This window comes from Octopus bimaculoides, chromosome 8 (assembly GCF_046866305.1).
Source record: "Octopus bimaculoides isolate indiv1 chromosome 8, ASM4686630v1, whole genome shotgun sequence".
In the NCBI taxonomy this organism is placed as follows: domain Eukaryota; kingdom Metazoa; phylum Mollusca; class Cephalopoda; order Octopoda; family Octopodidae; genus Octopus; species Octopus bimaculoides.
This window is the reverse complement of record NC_142935.1, coordinates 687,045-708,114: the sequence shown is the minus strand read 5'-3', so window position 1 is coordinate 708,114 and position 21,070 is coordinate 687,045. Positions and strand designations below refer to the sequence as shown.

The following is a 21,070-nucleotide window of genomic DNA, read 5'->3' as shown; positions in this document are numbered from 1 at the left end:
GCATGAGAGTTGAGAGTTTTGTTAGGTTTTAAAAAAGGGTTAAAAGTTTGTGTTAAGCAGGAAATGTGGTGTCAAAACAGGAAGTGTGTGTAAGGGGAGACAAGTGTTTTTAGTTAGAGTTATGAGCTCTTTTTTTCAAAATTAACACTATATGAAACCTCACGTCAGAAATTTGGACACCTTTTCCACATCTTTTTAATGGATAACTGGAAAAGATATTTGGATGATTGTTTCATCATATGGAATGAACCCTATGAAAAACTTCTAGAATTCAAATCCATTCTTAATAACATACATCCCAACATTCAATTCACTATGGAATTCAGCAAACATCATCTCCCTTTTCTTGATCTCTTAATCATAAAAACACCTAATAACCAAATCACAACCGACATCTACCACAAACCTACAGACTCACAACAATACCTCCTTTTTAGCTCATGCCACCCAAAACACATCAAGATAAATATCCCCTTTAATTTAGCTAAAAGAATTTGCACCATTGTCTCTGACCCTACCACTCGAGAAATAAGCTTACAAGATCTCAAAAAAACACTGTTACAACGCCAATATCCCTCCACACTCATAGATCTTGGAATAAAACGTGCCAAGGAACTTGACAAAAACACACTAAAAACCAACCAACATAATAACACACCCAACCCCAAAATACTTCCATACATCTCCACCCATAACCCCAATAACATCGAAGCATTGACCACAATTAAACAAAACCTCCCCTTACTCACCACAGACCCGAAAATGAACAATATCATTAATACACACAAAGTCCTTAAATGCAAAAGGCAACACAAATCTTTGAAAACATTATTAACCAATTCCAAACTACATACACCACTTCCACCCCCATCAGTTAAAAATGTGCACGCCCTAATTGTGGCACCTGCCCTCACCTACTTGAAGGCTCTGAATTTACCTTCAAACGAGGAACAAAGTTTAAAATTAAAACCAATTTCTCTTGTTCCTCGAGTAACCTCATTTATGTCCTTACTTGCGCAGGTTGCCAAAACTTCTATATCGGACAGACGAGCCTCCCATTACGTAGAAGAGTAGCTGTCCATAAGGAACAAATAAACCTCCCTCAATACCGCCAAATTCCACTCAGTGGCCACATAGACTCTTGCGCCAGAAACAAAAACCCTAAATTCATTATATTCCCTTTCTATCAATGTAAAGACAGAATCTCCACACAAGAAAGAATCAACAAGGAGAATCTTTTCATAGAGAAATTCCAACCATTTCTTAACACACACACCCCTCAGTGACCTTATTTCTCTATGAACAGACACAAACTTCCTGTTTGGAAAAAAAGAGCTCATAACTCTAACTAAAAACACTTGTCTCCCCTTACACACACTTCCTGTTTTGACACCACATTTCCTGCTTAACACAAACTTTTAACCCTTTTTTTAAACCTAACAAAACTCTCAACTCTCATGCATCCTTATTTTTCCTACCAATTTATACATGAACTACTATTGAACTACAAAAGCTCAAAGACAATATAATGTATGGGTATATTTATTTTTTTTATATATTATTGTTTTATATATTATTTTCTTCATTTTGTACTTTTTTGTACTTCTTTGTAAAAAAACATTTTCATTCTCCTTCTTGATAATTTGCTTCATCGCAATGAAAACCGGTTAGAAAAAATCTTCATTAAATTATGCTCCCAGTTCAGCATTCTGGCTTTTTTACATTTTCCTATATATTTATATATATGGATATATATATATATATATATATATATATATATATATATATATATATATATATATATATATATATATATATATATATATATATATATATATATATATATATATATATATGGATATATATATATATGGATATATATATATATGGATATGTATATATATATATATATATATATATATATATATATATATATATATATATATATATATATATATGGATAGATATATATATTTATGGATATGTATATATATATATATATATATATATATATATATATATATATATATATATATATATATATATGGATATATATATGGATATGTATATATATATATATATATATATATATATATATATATATATATATATATATATATATATATATATATATATATATATATACATATATATATATATATATATATATATATATATATATATATATATATATATATATATATATATATATGGATATATATATATATGGATATGTATATATATATATATATATATATATATATATATATATATATATATATATATATGGATATATATATGGATATGTATATATATATATATATATATATATATATATCCATATATATAAATATATCCATATATATATATATATATATATATATATATATATATATATATATATATATATATACATATATATATATATATATATATGGCTGTACAGCCTTTTTGCTTGTTTGTTTATTCACCATTTCGTTTTCCAGTCTTGTTTTCCGTACGCCACTACCCTCCACGAAAATAGTTTAATTTGTGTTCGTGGGAAGAACCATTTCAACGATGCGTACTGCCTTAATTCTTCGAAACGCCTGTGTTTTAATGGTGGCAGCTGATGAAGGAGATGTTTCTATGTGGCTTGTTTGTTTGTTGTACCATGTTTATCATTTTGTCCATGTTCTTTTGCCACGTCAGATGAAGGTATGTACATACATGTATATATATATGCATATACTCATATATTGTTTATATATATATGGATATATATATATATATATATATATGGATATCTATCTATATATATATGGATATCTGGATCTTTTTTAAAACGGGGCCACATTTTTCATTAACGAAACACTTTGAAACTTGGAACACTGGTAGAATGTGTCATATAAAACATCTTTTTCTCTTAGTCTTCTTAAAAAAAAAAGAAATCCATAAATTATTCCATGTTAAAGTTGTCGTATTTCTGTAATTTCAACCAATCACTGACGTCCATTCAGCCGATATACATTAAGCGCCGACTACATAAACAAACGATTCTGAAACAATTAACCCTAACCCTAACCCTAACTCTAACCCTAACCCTAACCGTAGGGTTAGGGTTAGGGTTAGGGTTAAAGCAAATTTAAAGTGAAAAAACAAATAAAACGAAGAATCATTTGTTTATGTAGTCAGCACTTAATGTATATCGGCTGAATGGACGTCAGTGATTGGTTGAAATTATCGAAAGAAGACAATTTTTTACATGAAATAAATTCGAATACAAAAATATTTTTCTGTTCTATAACACAAAATAGATAAGTATACGAAGTTTGAAAGTCTTTCGGTACCAAAAACACTACGTAAAACATTAATGAAAAATGTGGCCCCCGTTTTAAAAAAGATCCGGATATCTATATATCTATATATATATATATCTATATATATATATATATATATATCTCATTCCAGGGTGAAAAACTAGAGGTAGTTGATAGCTTCCGCTATCTCGGCAACCAAGTTAGTAGTGGGGGTTGGTGCGCTGAAAGTGTAGCTGCTAGAATAAGAATAGCCTGGGCAAAGTTTAGAGAGCTCTTACCCCTGCTGGCGACAAAGGGACTCTCACTCAGAGTAAAAGGCAGACTGTATGACGCATGCGTACGAACAGTCATGCTACATGGCAGTGAAACATGGGCTGTAACTGCTGAGGACATACGTAAGCTCGCAAGGAATGAAGCCAGTATGCTCCGTTGGATGTGTAATGTCAATGTGAATACCCGTCAGAGTGTAAGTATCTTGAGAGAAAAGCTGAACATTAGAAGCATCAGTTGTGGTGTGCAAGAGAGTCGATTACGCTGGTATGGACATGTGGTGAGAATGGATGAGGATAGCTGCGTGAAAATGTGCCACACCCTAACAGTTGAGGGAACCCGTGGAAGAGGTAGGCCCAGGAAGACCTGGGCTGAGGTGGTGAGGCAAGACCTTCGTACATTGGGCCTCACCGAGGCGATGACTACTGACCGAGACCTTTGGAAATGTGCTGTGCGTGAGAAGACCCGGCAAGCCAAGCAAGATCGTTGCCAGTGCCCCTGGACTGGCTCTTGTGCGGGTGGCACATGAGATGCACCATTTTGAGCGTGGCCGTTGCCAGTACCGCCTGACTGGCTCCCGTAGGATTTTCGAGTGAGATCGTTGCCAGTGCCCCTGGACTGGCTCTTGTGCGGGTGGCACATGAGATGCACCATTTTGAGCGTGGCCGTTGCCAGTACCGCCTGACTGGCTCCCGTAGGATTTTCGAGTGAGATCGTTGCCAGTGCCCCTGGACTGGCTTGTGCGGGTGGCACATAAAAGACACCATTTCGAGCGTGGCCGTTTTCGTGCGGGTGACACGTAAAGCACCCACTACACTCTCTGAGTGGTTGGCGTTAGGAAGGGCATCCAGCTGTAGAAACTCTGCCAAATTAGATTGGAGCCTGGTGTTGCCATCCGGTTTCACCAGTCCTCAGTCAAATCGTCCAACCCATGCTAGCATGGAAAGCGAACGTTAAACGATGATGATGATGAAATATGATTGTGGCACGTAAAATACACCATTTTGAGCGTGGTCGTTGCCAGTACCACCTGATTGGCCTTCATGCCGGTGGCACGTAAAAGCACCCACTACACTCTCGGAGTGGTTGGCATTAGGAAGGGCATCCATCTGTAGAAAATCTGCCAAATCAGATTGAAGTCTGGTGTAGCCATCTGGTTCCACCAGTCCTCAGTCAAATCATCCAACCCATGCTAGCATGGAAAGCGGACGTTAAGCGATGATGATGATGATGATGATGATATATATATATATAATGGAAGAATAATTGTGTAGAATATACATGTATATTTTGCTTGGTAGAGGCTGGGGGTCATCTCAGGTTAGTGGTCTCAGAGAGGTCATCATGCATAGAGCCAACCGGGTCCACTGATGCCTTCCATCCCTGACAACCGTGTACTAGCACCAACTAATGCAGGGTTTGCAATGGGACCCCTTCCAGCCTGTAGCAGTTGTGTCAAATGAGAGCAAGGACCTGGTAGACTCCCTGCCAGGAAGAAGAAGACAGTGTGTCGGTGTCTGTTTATATCTACACATATTTGTATGTGTGTGTGTGTGTGTGTACATATCTATGTGTTGTATCTCTGTATTCATAATAATATCATTGTTGCTGTTCCATTGCTAGGTGAGGGCCACCGAGCTGTGTGTTCTGTACGAGAAGGAGAAACTCCACTCCTACCAACCTCCACGGTCTTGGAGTGAAGCAGCCATTGTGGAGAATAACGTGAGAGGTAGGTATAGGGTCTGATCCAGTCAGATATTTCATCAAAGACGTTCCAGCTGTGACCATCCCATCTTTTATTCAGGCATAGTGCATCTAGGACTACACTATCTAATGTTTAATATAGTAGTTAGTATAAGTGGCTATTGTTGTTGTTGTTTAGTCCTCGGTGATGATTGTGATTTGGCAGAATTGTTTTTTCAGCTCTTTATGTTCTGAGTTCAAATCCTGCAAAGGTCGACTTTGCCTTTCACCCTTTCAGGGTCGATAAAATAAAAGACCAGTCAAGAACTGGGTTCGCTATAATCAAGTCATCCCCCCCATCTTCCATAAGCTGCCCTTGTAAGTAAAATGGGAAAATATTATTATTGTTATTATTATTAAGGTGGCAACATCATTAGCATGATGTACGAAATGCTTTGCGGTATTTTGTCCATCGCAACACATTCTGAGTTCAAATTCTGCTGAGGTCGACTTTGTCTTTCATCCTTTCGGGATTGATGAATTAAGTACCAGTAATACACTGGGTCAGTGTAATTGACTAGTCCCCTGCCCCAAAATTTCAGGCCTTGTGTCTTTAGTAATAAGGATTATTATTATTATTATTATCGTTATTATTCAGCTCACAACTTACATTTTGTACAGCGATTGGTACCAAGAATCCCCTAAAAAATCTCCCTCGCTTTCACCATTATATTATTATTATTATTATTATTGTTTTTCTTATTTCTGTCCACAGAGAGCTGCAACCTGGAATCTACATTTTATCGATCCATTGACGTCCGCAGCAAAGACCTACGGGAGACTCTGCTGTCTGCTAGTAAATCTCTACACCAAGGCAAGCCCTCAGGCTGGGATTCCAACCATGATGACCACCACCAATTGGCTGAAACTGTAAAGGCTTCGATTGGTGCCGAACGTACAAAGAGTGATGGGTTTGAGTCTTTCTTAATGCAGTCGGTGGTGGCAGGTGACCTGCAGTATGAGGACGACACATGGCAAGAGGTGAGAGACGGGTACTCTGAGTTCTACCCTAGGGGTGTCAGCAGTGCTGCTTTTGATGATGAAGAGGAGGAGGGGAAAATTCTGAAGAAGAAGGATCGCAATGTTAAGCTTGGCTGTGGCTCCTTAGAACCACATGCATCAAAGTTGTCTCCCAACCCCATTTCTTATCCTGGGGACTTCAGTGTCCCCGAGGTCAGAGACAAGTTGTCCCTTGAAGATCGACTGTCGATCCTTAGGGACCAGATTGACTACAACAAGAGAACAGACACAATTATGGAGTGTTTGCTGCAGTCATTCTTGATTGACGATTCATTGGACCATGACGATGGTGTACTCTTCACAGAGGATTGTGGGTAATAATTCGAGATTGTAAACAATAACTGGGTGTTGTGGGTAATAAACAGGGCCACGAATTAGCTGGAGTGTTTTAAAGTCTTCAGAAAATTCAAATTCTAGGTTCAAATCCCACTGGGGTCGAGTTTGCCTTTCATCTTTATGGGGTTGATAAAATAAAAATGTACATGTCATGTTCGGGGGTTGATTTCATCCCTTGATTGCTGACAGCTGCCCCAACCTCTTTGTCGCACAAATCTCCAGCCTTGTGCTTATGGTATAAACTAATTTTATAATTGCTGCTCTTCAGGCAAAATTTTCAACCATTATTATTATTATTATTATAATGAAGGCAGAAACATTCATCCACTGGATGAAATGCTTCATGTTCTGAGTTCAAATGCCACCAGGGTCAACTTTGCCTTTCATCCTTTCATGGTCAATAAATTAAATACCAATAAAATACTGGGGCCACTGTAATTGACACATCCCCTCCCCTCAAATTTGAGGATCGTGCCATCAGTAGAAAGGAGTTTATTATTATTATTATTATTCAGTTCACAACTTACATTTTGTACAGTGATTGGTACCAAGAATTCCCTAAAGGATCTCCCTCCCTTTCACCAGCCCCCAAATCCATGGTCTTGGACTAATGTAAACAAACATCATCATCATCGTCATCATCATCTTTGTATAGATAATAAAATCCAGTTTGTTTTTGAAAAAAATTAAATTTGAATAAACCTTTTTTTCTATGAAAATAAAAACAATATTTTTCTAAAAGACGCAACAATGTCACTTGCTCTGAATATATATATACACACACACACACACACAAATATATATATATATATATATATATATATATATATATATACACTCACACACACACACACATATACACACACACACACACACACACACATATATATATATATATATATATATATATATACACACACACATGTATGTATATATATATAATGTAGATACCAGTTCATTGCACGAGCATTTAAATCTCATTGGGGAACTAATCTGAAAAAAATAAAGACTGTGTATAAATGGATCCTCATTTGCTGCCATTTGGTGAATTGTTTCCACCTTTAATAAAATAATATATATACATATATATACAGAGTGTCCTGATATTAAAGCAACCAAAGTTTCGGTATTTAATAACTAGCAATGAATGTGATAAGATATTAAAATGATACGACATTATAAAAACTTTGTTTGTCTTCTTTTTGTTTCAGCCAAAATAAATTCAGATTTATGACTTAAATAATGACTATAGACCAAAATACAATCGTAACCCTCAACAAAGGAGGCGAAAGTAATAAAGCTATATCAAAAATCCTTAATAGTAACCAAAAATCAGCCTCAAAAATTGTAAAGAAATTTCTAGAGACTGCTTCCAATGCAGATCGACCTGGACATGGCCAAAGAAGTGTGAAGACTCCCTCAGTTATGACCCTTTATTTTTTCCAAGATCTCTAATTGGTGGATGGGAGGAAGATATCTCCCAAACAGGAGGCCTAACAGGAATGCATACAACAGATCAATCCTCTCTTAAAAGGATCCCAAATGTCAGGTGATGATTTTAGAATAGGGTGGATGAGGATTAAGTCTATCACCCAAGATATTTCCAGCTATATTATGTGGTTTACTCTTGAAATCATTGAGCTGTGACCATGCTGCGGTTTTGCTTTGGTGGGTTTAATCAATCATATAAACCCCAACACTTACTTTTAAGTCCGTCATACATTCCTAATCTAAATATTTGTGGAACAGCAAGGTTAGGAAACCTACTGAAGATTTTAATTAATCAGTAAGTACTGAGGAAATTACAGCATCTTTCAATGATGGAAAGTATTTGAGTGTGAATGTATCATCATCATCATCATCATTTAACGTCCGCTTTCCATGCTAGCATGGGTTGGACGATTTGACTGAGGACTGGTGAAACCGGATGGCAACACCAGGCTCCAATCTAATTTGGTAGAGTTTCTACAGCTGGATGACCATCGTAACGCCAACCACTCAGAAAGTGTAGTGGGTGCTTTTACGGAGGACAGAAGAACATGTCTGGCGCCCAAAGAACGTGCCCGGAGCAGCAACTACATGCCTCGAGCAGTATGTACGTGTCTGGGGCCGTAAGTACGTGCGTGGGGCCGTAATTATGTGCCTAAGGCCGCAAGAACGTGCCCAGCAATGCAAGAACGTGCCTTGCGTTGCAAGACATTCCTAGAGCCACAAGAACGCGCCTGGGGCCGCATGAAGGTACCTGGCGCCGCAAGAACGTGTTCGGGGCAGTAACTACGTGCCTAGGGCCGCTAGTAATTGCCTGGGGCTATATGCAGGTTCTTTTGGGCCGTAATTACGAGCCCGGAACCGTAAGTATGTACCTGGGGTCGCAAATATGTGCCCGGGGCTGTAAGTATGTGCTCAGGGCCGTAAGTACGTGCCCAGCGCCGCAAGAACGTGCCTGGCGCCGCAAGAACGTGCCTAGGGGCACAAGAACATGTCTAGGGCTGCTGCCAGAAGCTGCTTAGAGACGCAAGAACGTGATCGGGGCAGTCACTACCTGGGGCCGCAAGTAAGTTACTGTGGCCGTCTGTACGTGCCTGGGGCCGTAAGTACGAATCCGGGGCTGTAAGTACGTGTCCGGCACCGCAAGAACGTGCCCGAAGCCGCAAGACCGTGCCCGGCGTAGCAAGAACGTTCTTGCGGCTCTATGCACGCTCTTGTGGTGCCAGGCACGTTCTTGCGACGCCAGGTACGTTCTTGCGGGCCCCAGGCCCGTTCTTTCGGAACCAGGCACGTTCTTTTGGCGCAGGACAGACGTACGTACATACGGCCCCTGTCACTTACTTGCGGCCCCAGGTAGTTACTGCTGCGATCACGTTCTTGCATCCCCAGGCACGTTCTTGTTACCCTGTGCACGTTCTTGCGGTTCCAGGCACGTTTTAACGGCGCTGGGCATGTTCCATCGGCGCCGGGTACATATTAACGTTCCCGAGCGTGTTTCTGCCGCACCAGTCACGTACTTGCGGATCCGGGCTCGTTCGTGCGGCCCCAAGCACGTACTTATGGCCCCAGGCACGTACATACGGCCCTAAGCACGTATTTGCGGAGCCAGGCACGTTCTTGCAGCCCTAGACACGTTCGTGTCCGGCGAGGCAAAAACGTGCCCGGCGTCGCAAGAACGTACCTGGTGTTGCAAAACCGTGCCTGGCCCCACATTGCCCGATGCCGCAAGAAAGTGCTCGGCGCCGCAAGAACGTGCCTGGCGACGCAAGGTCGTGCCCGATACCGAAAGAACGTGCACCCTACTGGCTATGCAAGCAGGGTAATGTCTGTTCTCCCCGATCAGAAAGATAGTCCATTGCTGGGAAATCTATTTACAATTGAGTGGACTGCAGCAATATGAAATGAGGTGTTTTGCTGAAGAATACAATGTACTGCTCAGTATGGGAATTGAACCCACAATCTAGCCACTGTGAGTGCAACACCCTAACCGCTAGATCACACGCCTTCACACACACACATGTATACATATGCATATATATAGAAGTATATATGTATGCATATGCATGTATGGCAATCATTTTTATGTCTGTTTTCCATGCTAGCATGGGTTAGATGTATATATATTTGATGAATCTTATTTACGTCTGGATCCCATTCATGTCTTAACCCTTACCTATTGCTCAAATAAGGGATCTCTTATTCCAATGGTTTATTCATTAACAGGGGAAATGCTAACAATCTAATCGCTCATAGCTAAAAAAATTGTCCGAGACAGCAAAGGTAAACACATGAAGTATTGAGTAGAAGCTGAAATTAAGGCGAAGGTGTAAGAATGTTTTGGTTCTGTCTGGAGTCCGTCCGGACGGAAGCGCAGATGGGAGCATGCGCAATGGTGAGCGGAAGAGGTCAGAGGGCAACTGGATGTCATGTTTACAACGAAGAGAAGAAAACCTTCCCTCCAGATTGTTGACAAGTAAGAAGAAAAGCTCATTTCTCCTTGTTTTTTTTAATGTCAACCCTCCTGTTCCTTAATTTCCCCTTCATACCACAACACACACGCTTTTGTGAGAAGCAGAGGAATATTTATAATCCGTAAATAACTTATACTGAAAAAAAGAAGAACCAAAACAAAACAAGAATACATTCTGGCATTTTAAATGAAGATTTCCAAGAGTCTCTTCTTCACAGTTCATTTAATCTACCAAAACCTCGCCCTTGCCTCAGCTTCCTATCATCTTTTGATTTGTTTTATTTCTTTCATCATTTTTCAACGACGACTTCGGGTATTTTCTGTACCCGAAATGGGAGAAGAAGAAGAAGAAGAAATCTAATGGATTGTGTTTGCTTGATTGTTTCTGTCTGTTTTTATGTATCTATGCGTTATAGATATAACGAAATCATGCCAGCAATGTCTCATTTTAAACTAGAAGAAGAAAAAAAAGCCTTACAGATTTATTCTCACCTGCTTCAGGTGTGTATGTAAAATGCAGAAAACAGAATCGAAGTTTTATGCATCAGATGCGTCTATTTTTAACGCATCTGTTCGAGTTTAGTTGATACAACAGAGACAATGCTTTTATGAATTTCATAAAATGAGACACCCAACCCTTTAATTTCTTCTGACTCTCCTCCCATTTCGTTAAATCTCACTTGACGCAGAAATACCCGAAGTCATCCGGTTATATTTTGTTTGCAACGTCCTGTACCCAGATATGCATCTATATATATATACAGGTACGTGAAGGTATGTACATACATGTACATATATAGATGTAAAAATTTACATTTCCTTCTCCAAGCCTAGATTCGAAACCGAATCTATGAATTAGCGGTCGCCCAAACACGACAATCAACAGGCGCGAAAAACAGGTTTTCTTTGTCCTGTCAAAAAGTGATCGATCATCTCCCTTTGACCTTCGACCTTAGAATGTCAGGCGAAGTTCAACTGGTCAGCATCTGACCTATTTAGGTACAAACTCTGCTGCAGTATGTCCTTCTAGCTGCCACGATTCTTATAAATAGAGTGGTCAGCAAGACGTCAGGACACACAGGGACAGACAGACAGGGAGACTGCTACTATGAGACCTCTGCTAATGTGAGACAGAGATTTTCCTCCGGCCAAGCAAGATGAGAGAACGAAAACACACACACACACACACGAACATATCCTGGTTCCATCATTTGTCTAGCAACTTGAAGCAAGTTGTTAAAATTGAATGTAATGGCTACTAATATTTATTAACTCCAGCTAATAAAAATGTTATAATTGAATCAGTTACCACTTTGTCATTTCTCAGGCAAACACATGCCTATCGCACCGACACTCAACAAAAACACACTACATTCTGGTGACTCCACTACATTTTGGTGACCCCGTCAAAGAATTCCGGCCTTCCCTGGAACCAGCTTCTACGAAGAATAACAGCCTGCACATCATCTGTCAACAAACCAACTGTGAATTTCTGCGAACACCATGGCTCTTCCAGAACCGAATCCAGCATTACCTTCCGACACGACAATTCAAGCGGCGATTACGTGGAAAATTCCCCCATTCTGGACGCACGACCCTGCATTATGGTTTCACCACATAGAAGCCCAGTTTTCTTCTCACCGAATACTGAGCGATGCGTCTCGACTGTCGCATGTAATCGGTTCTCTTTCACCAGAGATCATGAACGTCGTCCGTGATCTCGTCATGGCTCCACACGGTTCTGTGTCGTACGACACCTTTAAAACGACACTTATTAACAGAACTTCCGAGTCCCAACGAAAGCGACTTCACCAACTTCTGACATCCGAAGAATTGGGCGACAGAACGCCTTCCCAGTTTCTAAGAAGAATGAAGCAGCTTCTTGGAGATGAGAGCCTCCCCGACAGAGTGTTCAAGCAGCTTTTTCTCCAGCGTCTACCCTCCAACACACAGGTGGTTGTCGCTTCCACACGAGAATCCACATCCATTGAGGAACTGGCAGAGCTAGCGGACAAAATAGCTGAGGTACCACATAGGTTTTCCACGGTATCGACGGTGACGCCAGCCGCTCCCACTACCAATCCTTTCCTTGCGCCGACCAGTTCTTCCGAAATTGCGGACTTGCGTTCATTAATGACGCAGCAAGCCGCACAAATACAGACCCTCACAACCCAAATACAGGCCCTATCGCTTGGAAACCGGCGCCGAAGCAGCAGCCGACCGCATCGATATGGTAGACGATCCCGCAGTCCCAGTGCTACCCGCAACTCACCCGACACGTGCTGGTACCACCGAAAATTCGGTACACAGGCGCAGAAATGCACCATACCATGCTCATTCGCATCACCCAGTTCGGGAAACGGTACAGCCGGGAACTGAATGCGACGGACGTTCCTGGTTCGCACCCACAAAGTCGCCTGTTTTTCGTTTGCGATCGGGTAACAGGCACACGTTTCCTAGTTGACACCGGCGCGGAAGTCAGCGTAATCCCCGTGTCCAGCATTTCAGGAAAACGAACGGAGACACCAGTCTGTCTTCAGGCAGTCAATCACTCGCCAATCCAACAGTTAGGGAACAGTCCCTAACACTGAACTTGGGACTACGCCGCACATTCCAGTGGGTATTTGTCATCGCAAAACTGCCGACCCCTATCTTAGGAGCCGATTTCCTCCATCATTTCGGTCTCCTAGTAGACATACAAAACAGACGACTTGTCGACAGCACCACACAGCTTACTGTGCGCGGTATAGCCGCTCGTATGGCCACAGTCAGCCCAACCATATTGCTTTCAACAACGACTCGTCACAGTACCATCCTGAAACAGTACCCGGACGTCGCTCGACCAGTTTTCCACAACCAGCCGATCAAGCACGATATCACCCACCACATCAAGACCAGCGGTCCACCTGTTGCTGCACGACCCAGAAGGTTACCACCTGATCGCCTCAAAGCCGTCAAACGGGAATTCCAACACATGCTCGACCTTGGAATCATCCGCCCGTCCAGCAGCAACTGGTCCTCGCCGATACACTGCGTCCCAAAAAAATCATCGACCGACTGGCGAGTTTGCGGTGATTATCGGTCACTAAACAAAAGTACCGTCAGTGATGCTTACCCAGTCCCTTATCTGCAGGATTTTTCTAGCTCGCTGCATGGCGCTCGCATTTTTTCCAAAATCGACCTTGTGCGAGCGTACAACCAAATACCGGTTGAACCCGAGGACATCCCAAAAACAGCAGTCACGACACCTTTCGGAATGTTTGAATTCCTGCGTATGCCTTTCGGTTTACGCAACGCAGCACAGACATTCCAAAGGTTCATCGACATGGTCACCAGAGGTTTGCCTTTCGTCTATGCCTACATAGACGACATACTGGTGGCCAGTAACTCGGAAGAAGAGCATGACCAACATCTGCACTTGCTATTCGAACGTCTGCAAAAATTCGGAGTCTTCATCAATCCCAGCAAATGTGATTTCGGAGTTGCTTCCCTTCATTTTCTCGGGCACATCATCGATAAGGATGGTATTCGTCCCCTCCCTGATAAAGTACAGGCCATCGTGGAATTTTCGCCACCCACATCTCTCCGCAAATTAAGGGAGTTCCTCGGTCTAGTGAATTTTTATCGGAGATTTGTACCTCACCTTGCCGAGATAGCGCAACCGCTCACAGATTTGCTACGTCAGCGAACCTGCAAAAATACCGAAATTGCCCTGGATGAACATCAGCTCGCCTCTTTCGCCGCCCTAAAAAAAGCTTTATCCGACACTACTATGTTGGTGTATCCGAAACCAAATGCCCCGCTGTGTTTACTCGTCGATGCATCCGATTCCGGAATAGGAGGCGTCCTACAGCAGCTTGTTGATGGCATATGGCAACCGTTGTCTTTCTTTTCTAAGCGGTTAAAACCCGCCGAAACGAAATACAGTACCTTCAGTCGGGAATTATTGGCGGCATACCTGGCCGTTAAGCATTTCCGACACATGCTAGAGGGTACCAATTTTGCCATATACACCGATCACAAACCACTGGTATATGCATTCAACACCAAGCCTGTTCGCCACTCGCCGAGAGAAATCCGCCACCTCGACTTCATATCACAATATACGACGGATATTCGCCACATCGAAGGGACGACTAACTTAGCAGCCGATGCACTGTCTCGAACGCAGATCAATGCCATTCACACCACGTCTACAATTGATCTGGCTAGTATAGCAGCTGAACAGGAGAATGACGAAGAACTTCTAAAGCTCCGGAATTCGCCATCTCTCAAATTTCAACATGTTCCGCTACCATCTTCCTCGGCCCATATTTGGTGTGATATCTCCACTGGTCACCAACGCCCTTATGTACCGCAAAAGTATCGTCGTGAAGTTTTCTCTGTCACATCCTGGTATTCGCTCCACTCAAAAGCTGATATCAACCCGTTTTGTGTGGACCAATATCAACAAGGACATCAGAGAATGGACCAAGTGCTGTGTCGCGTGCCAAAAAGCAAAAATCTACCGGCACATAAAATCACCAATCGGTTCATTTTCGCAACCCGACGCACGATTTCAGCACGTTCACATTGATATCGTAGGACCTCTGCCACCTTCGCAGAATTACACTCATCTACTCACCTGCGTGGACCGTTTTTCGCGATGGCCCGAAGCTTGGCCCTTATCCGATTCATCGGCAGAAACGGTCGCCAAAACGCTGATATCACAATGGGTTTCGCGTTTTGGCACACCCGCAACAATCACCACAGACAGAGGACGTCAGTTCGATTCCCACCTTTTCGCCGAACTGACTCGTCTACTCGGGTGCAAACACACCCGCACTACTGCTTACCACCCTGCAGCAAATGGCATGGTTGAACGCTTCCACCGCCAACTCAAAGCAGCTATTAAAGCATCTGCAGACTCTTCCAACTGGCTGGAACATCTCCCCTTCATCCTCCTTGGTATTCGATCCACGGTTAAGGAGGAAGTTGGACACACTCCGGCAGAACTAGTCTACGGCTCAACACTCACCTTACCTGGGCAGATGATTGAACCTGTTGCATCACAGCACCTTCCTGACCCAGCACAATATGTGCACCGATTGCGGACATCCATGTCGCTTTTGTCACCTGCAGGCCCCAGACAACAGAACGTCGTTTCACATGTTCCCAAGGACATCAACACTTGGACTCATGTTTTCGTCAGAAACGATGGCATACCATCGCAACTCCGGCCACCATATTCCGGGCCGTACAAAGTCATCAAACGAGAACCCAAGTATTTCGTCCTCGATATCGGAGGTAAACGAAATACCGTTTCGATTGATCGTTTGAAAAAAGGCTTCATCGAGGACGACTTACATTCAGTTTCCTCTGTTCCTCGAACAGACTCACCAACCCCAGCAAGCACTACAGATTCTGCACAACCCCGGCACACTAAATCGGGAAGAACTGTTCGATGGCCCGCAAGGTTTGTGCAAGTTTTTCGGGTAAGTCCCAATTCTCAACCTACCCAACTTCTTTAATGGAACGCATACATCAAGACATAACTCATATGACTGCATCACCTACATTCAAACCTAAAGAATTCAACGAACAATTTGTATACATAAAAGAAAACATTGTTCCATATCAGCGAAAAACTTTCTGTTTGAACATTTTACTGAACATTTCACAAGCGAACTTTTTCGATGAACATTCTTTCATTTTTTGCATGTACATATGTTTTGTTTTCTTTTTAAACTGTTTTGCTTTCTTGTAAAAATATTTTGTTATCTGACGTTTACACACACTTGCAGCAGTCACATTCTCACTCGTGCTACCATTTGATCTTTTGCACCACTGAAATACAACCTGCCTCTATTTAGACCTCTAGTGGGTCGAGCAATCAATAGATGCACGTCTCTTTCAACGCGCCAACATGTTTCTGCCTGGGCACATATATGCATTGCCCACCATATAGCACACACCAACAGTGAATCCTTGCTTCATATTTTTTTTATGTCCCATGTTTTTGACATTCACTTGTCTGTTGCACCTTGTAAAATCTTTTTGTGCATACACAAAAAGATAACATTTCCAAAATCGTTCGATCTCCGGCCTTCTCACTAGAAGAGGGGTAGTGTAAAAATTTACATTTCCTTCTCCAAGCCTAGATTCGAAACCGAATCTAAGAATTAGCGGTCGCCCAAACACAACAATCAACAGGCGCGAAAAACAGGTTTTCTTTGTCCTGTCAAAAAGTGATCGATCATCTCCCTTTGACCTTCGACCTTAGAATGTCAGGCGAAGTTCAACTGGTCAGCATCTAACCTATTTAGGTACAAACTCTGCTGCAGTATGTATGTCCTTCTAGCTGCCACGATTCTTATAAATAGAGTGGTCAGCAAGACGTCAGGACACACAGGGACAGACAGACAGGGAGACTGCTACTATGAGACCTCTGCTAATGTGAGACAGAGATTTTCCTCCGGCCAAGCAAGATGAGAGAACGAACACACACACACACACACACACACGAACATATCCTGGTTCCATCATTTGTCTAGCAACTCGAAGCAAGTTGTTAAAATTGAATGTAGTGGCTATTAATATTTATTAACTCCAGCTAATAAAAATGTTATAATTGAATCAGTTACCACTTTGTCATTTCTCAGGCAAACACATGCCTATCGCACCGACATATGTGGAGGTTTCTGTGTGTGGGGGTGTATGGGTGTATGCGGGTATGTGGGTATGTACACATGGGTATGCGCTTACGTATGTGCGCACGTGTTTGTAAATAGGTGTCTGCACGCTAGCAGACACATATGTAAACGCTCACTTTAATTACCTCCCCTCACCCACCCGAATGACTCCTTGACCACAACCTTTAGCATCACATCAGAGACACCCTCCCTTTATATTTCTATGTAAACTAGCGTTCTCATGCCTCTAAAGCCCGTGGGATAATATCGGTGACCCCGTCGTAACTCTATGTAAACAAACCTTCTGACGGTCACTGACCATGTAACACCTCAGCTGGTAAGTTACCCCTTCATTTCGCTTTTGTCTTGCTACTAAATGTTTTATTATGTTCTCCCTGGTGAGAAACAAGTGATAATTCCAGCTACCCTTTCTTTTTTTGTGAAATGGCCCTCATTTACTTGGAACTTTCATCGACATGCGTTTTGCTCCATTTGTTGTTATTATGCATATACTTATATATTATTTGTATTTTATTGAAGGAATCCCCGTTCTTCCTATCAAGTTCACAGGTGCCCTTAACTCAGTCAGACCCATTAAACTTCACTTTTTCCCACCCCTTTTTCCGGGATAACACTTAACCCCTCCCCTTTTCATCTCCTAATTACGTGGTTACCCTGTTGTCCACTTCTACCTGACAACGACACGTCAACAGCTGATTTTAAAGGAAGGAGATAATTTGACTTCACTAACTATTTCAGAAGAGGTGCGCATTGCCTAATTACTAAACACTCAAATGGTTCAGTGTTTTTAATTCTGGTGACTTTCGCTTATTGGCGCCTCAGATGTTCTTGATCTGCGCGGGATTTGGCTGCTATTTCTCGCTGTGGAAGACAGGTGTCTATGATCTGTGCGTGATTTGGCAGCTGTTTCTAGCTATGTAGATGTCTCCAACGACTAGAACTCTAGAGCCTCAAGAGATTACTTTACTTGCTGTTAGTTTCAACAACAACCACTGGCTTCCAGTCCGGCTATTTGCAGAGACTGAATTAGTGGTTAACAGTAATCCATGTGTCCTGTTTCTATTACTCCTACCTTTACCATTTGTAGTCACCATGTTTCTTATAGGAAACCTTTGAAAGACCACCCATACTACCTTTACACAGAAACTTAAGTAAGATCAATATTTCTAATACACAGTTTGTCAACATCAGTTGCTGAGATGTCCAGAAGAAAATGAAACAAAGTGTTTCGGCCAGAAGCAACTCAAGTGGAGGTCTCCGATGAAATTTCCCAGCTCGTTCAGGTATGGTAGTATGTTATTGCAATTTGCAATTCGTTTTCTTTCTGAATGTCAAGTTTTATTGACTTCTCTTTCTTTACTAACATTGAAAATGCTTTGATATGGTATTTTACTCACTTATTTAAAAAAAAAAAAAACATCCAAAGCTTTATTATTTTTTGTTGTTGTTGTTTCATTTCCTCACAGCAGAAATGTTAGAAGGTAAGTTTCTATTTAAAAACCTGATATATATATATAAAAAAAAAAAAAAGTCTCACATTTTATGAATCTTTATAACTGATTGTGAATATTGGTGTGGTTGTACCCCCGCCCCCTCTGTTAAACTTTAAATCACTGTGAAATAGGAAGTTAGTATTGTAGAACAAAGATCAGTTTGATCAGATATGTTGGTATCAAAATGGTGTAGAGTTTCTTTTTCTTTTCTTTTTTTCTTTTGTTGGTTTGTAATATTTTAAGCCACTTCACTGAATTTCCTTTGCAGATTCATAGCTTGTTGAGAGCCTCCGAGAAATGTGCTGTTGGTCAGACCAAACTCAAACGAGTGCTCATCTCCATAGCCGGTGTGTCCACACTTGTTCTCAAAGGAAATTCCGAGTTGACTGCAGAGACCTGCAATGGCTGCTAATATTTTTAGAGATTCAGGACGATTTTGTCTCTTGATATTTGTGTTATTTTTTGAGTCCTGTATCTATTTTGTCCTTGTCTGCATGAGTGGCTCTGTGGCTAAGAAGTTTGCTTCGCAACCACATGGGCTGACCAAAACTTTCAGAGTGGATTTGCTAGATGGAAACTGAAAAAAACTCATATATATGTGTGTGTGTGTGTGTATATATATATATATATATATATATATATATGTGTGTGTATATAGATATATATATACACACACACACGTGTGGTTATGTACAAGGAGTGAGAGTGAACGAGTAGACAGGCATGAAGAAGCATTGGAGATTGATTTGCAGTGCTGCTCATTGGGGTTAATTGATGATGGTGACTTTGCATGTGGTGTGTCCCCTCCCCTCCACTAGTACCAAGACCACCATCATTCACCCTAATTTCAAAATGTTTTTAAAACTTGCGCATATGCGCACGGCCTGTTATTAATTATCGGTTGAATGACATCACGTAAAGTTTGATAATTTAAAAAATTTTTATGAATTTGTGTTCTGCAAATATCTTGTACAATTATGCAAGTCCCACCCCCATAAACCTCTGTGGATCCTCAAATTAGACTTAACTGGTATCGATCCCAGTAGGAATGAAAAGGGCATTGCTGGAATTTTTGTATAGATTTAAGAGGTATGTAAATGATAAATTGTTTTGATAACATAATTATCTGTTAGTAAATATCTTTTCCTTACACACACACACACACACACACACACACACAAACTACCTTTATCCTGTGAGGTGTCGAAATTAAAAATTTTAAATTTTATTTTATGTTTTAGTTATTTTAGAACTTCAGATTTTTTTTCTATAATTCTATTTATATAAATTACCATTTTGTGTGATGTTTGGGCTTGTAGAGACTGCAGTATATTTTTGGTTACTGTTATAAAAAAAGTGACAAGGAATAGTCCTACAAAAATGAAAGTAAATTACATGTTACCAATTCTTTTAGTCCTGCCACCTCTGTTTACCATTCTTGTATACTTGGAAATGGCCTTTGTCTCTGTAAAAAATTTTTGTTTACTCTGTACGTTTTCTTCCTTTGGCAACAATTTCTCAAAGATCAATTTAATTTTTCAATCGAACATTAGATCTGCAGGTGACTTGCCTGAACTGATATTTAGAATTTATTTAGCATTTCGTCATTGCCTAATTTTTTTTTTCTCTCTAGCACTTGCTTCAAAGTATCTACAAATCATTCTGCTTGCCCATTTGACCCTGGGTGGTAGGGCGGAGTAAACGTGTGCTTGATTGCATGCATTTTATACAATTTCTTGAACTCATCCTGTAAATTATGTTCCATTGTCCGATACTATGGTGTCTGGAACATTGTATTGAGCAAAAAAGTTCATGCAGGAACTTTGCTACCTTCGCAGTAGGTTGACTGCACCTACATACTTCCGGTCACATGGTAAGGCTATCAACAATGTAGTAGACGCCATTCACTGGTCCAGTGTAGTCTATATGTACTCTGGACAATGGACTCAGGCCATGATTGGTATTTGTGGTGCCTTGGCTGCTGGCACACAACCTCTACAAGATTTTACCAAATTTTCAATGTCCTGGTCCAGTGTCGGCCAAGACGCATAGCTCCTTGTCAAAGCTTTTATTCTTGACATCCCCAGGTGTCCACTACGAAATTCATGTAATATCTGTTTCTGTAGGGCAGTTGGTACCACCACAGCCTTTCCTCAGCTTCAATGTCCCAGGCTTTGGGATTGATGTCGGTCAGTTTTAGGCTTTGCCTCAGCTGATCCTTGTATCAGTGGCATGGATGGCCACACAGTGGTCACCAGA

At 41.2% G+C, this 21,070-nt stretch overlaps 3 protein-coding genes across 9 annotated transcripts in view; 2 read left to right on the top strand and 1 right to left on the bottom strand.

Moving 5' to 3' along the window:
• The window catches only part of LOC149134290 (uncharacterized), an 18,166-nt gene extending 10,313 nt beyond the window's left edge, over positions 1–7,853 (top strand). For both annotated transcript variants that reach the window (XM_089355964.1, XM_089355963.1), the window contains 2 exons: positions 5,193–5,298; positions 6,028–7,853. In XM_089355964.1, the coding sequence (XP_089212090.1) occupies positions 5,193–5,298; positions 6,028–6,650 (729 nt within the window). In that variant the 3' untranslated portion in view covers positions 6,651–7,853. The remainder of the gene's footprint in view (positions 1–5,192; positions 5,299–6,027) is intronic.
• Positions 1–21,070, top strand: part of LOC149134280 (uncharacterized) — an 880,637-nt gene that overhangs the window by 187,454 nt on the left and 672,113 nt on the right. Inside the window, exons 1-3 of one of the 6 annotated variants that reach the window (XR_016242789.1) lie at positions 16,831–17,634; positions 18,496–18,601; positions 19,080–20,458. Coding sequence is in view for 4 of the 6 variants with exons in the window: in XM_089355977.1 (XP_089212103.1) it covers positions 10,539–10,629; positions 18,496–18,601 (197 nt within the window). In the remaining 2 variants the exon portion in view is untranslated. Of the gene's footprint in view, positions 1–10,523; positions 10,630–16,447; positions 17,635–17,763; positions 18,062–18,495; positions 18,602–19,079; positions 20,459–21,070 lie in introns of those variants that run through there. The other 5 variants (XR_016242790.1, XM_089355977.1, XM_089355980.1 and 2 more) reach the window with 5 other exon arrangements.
• Positions 1–21,070, bottom strand: part of LOC149134287 (uncharacterized) — a 227,343-nt gene that overhangs the window by 90,787 nt on the left and 115,486 nt on the right. The window lies entirely within an intron of this gene.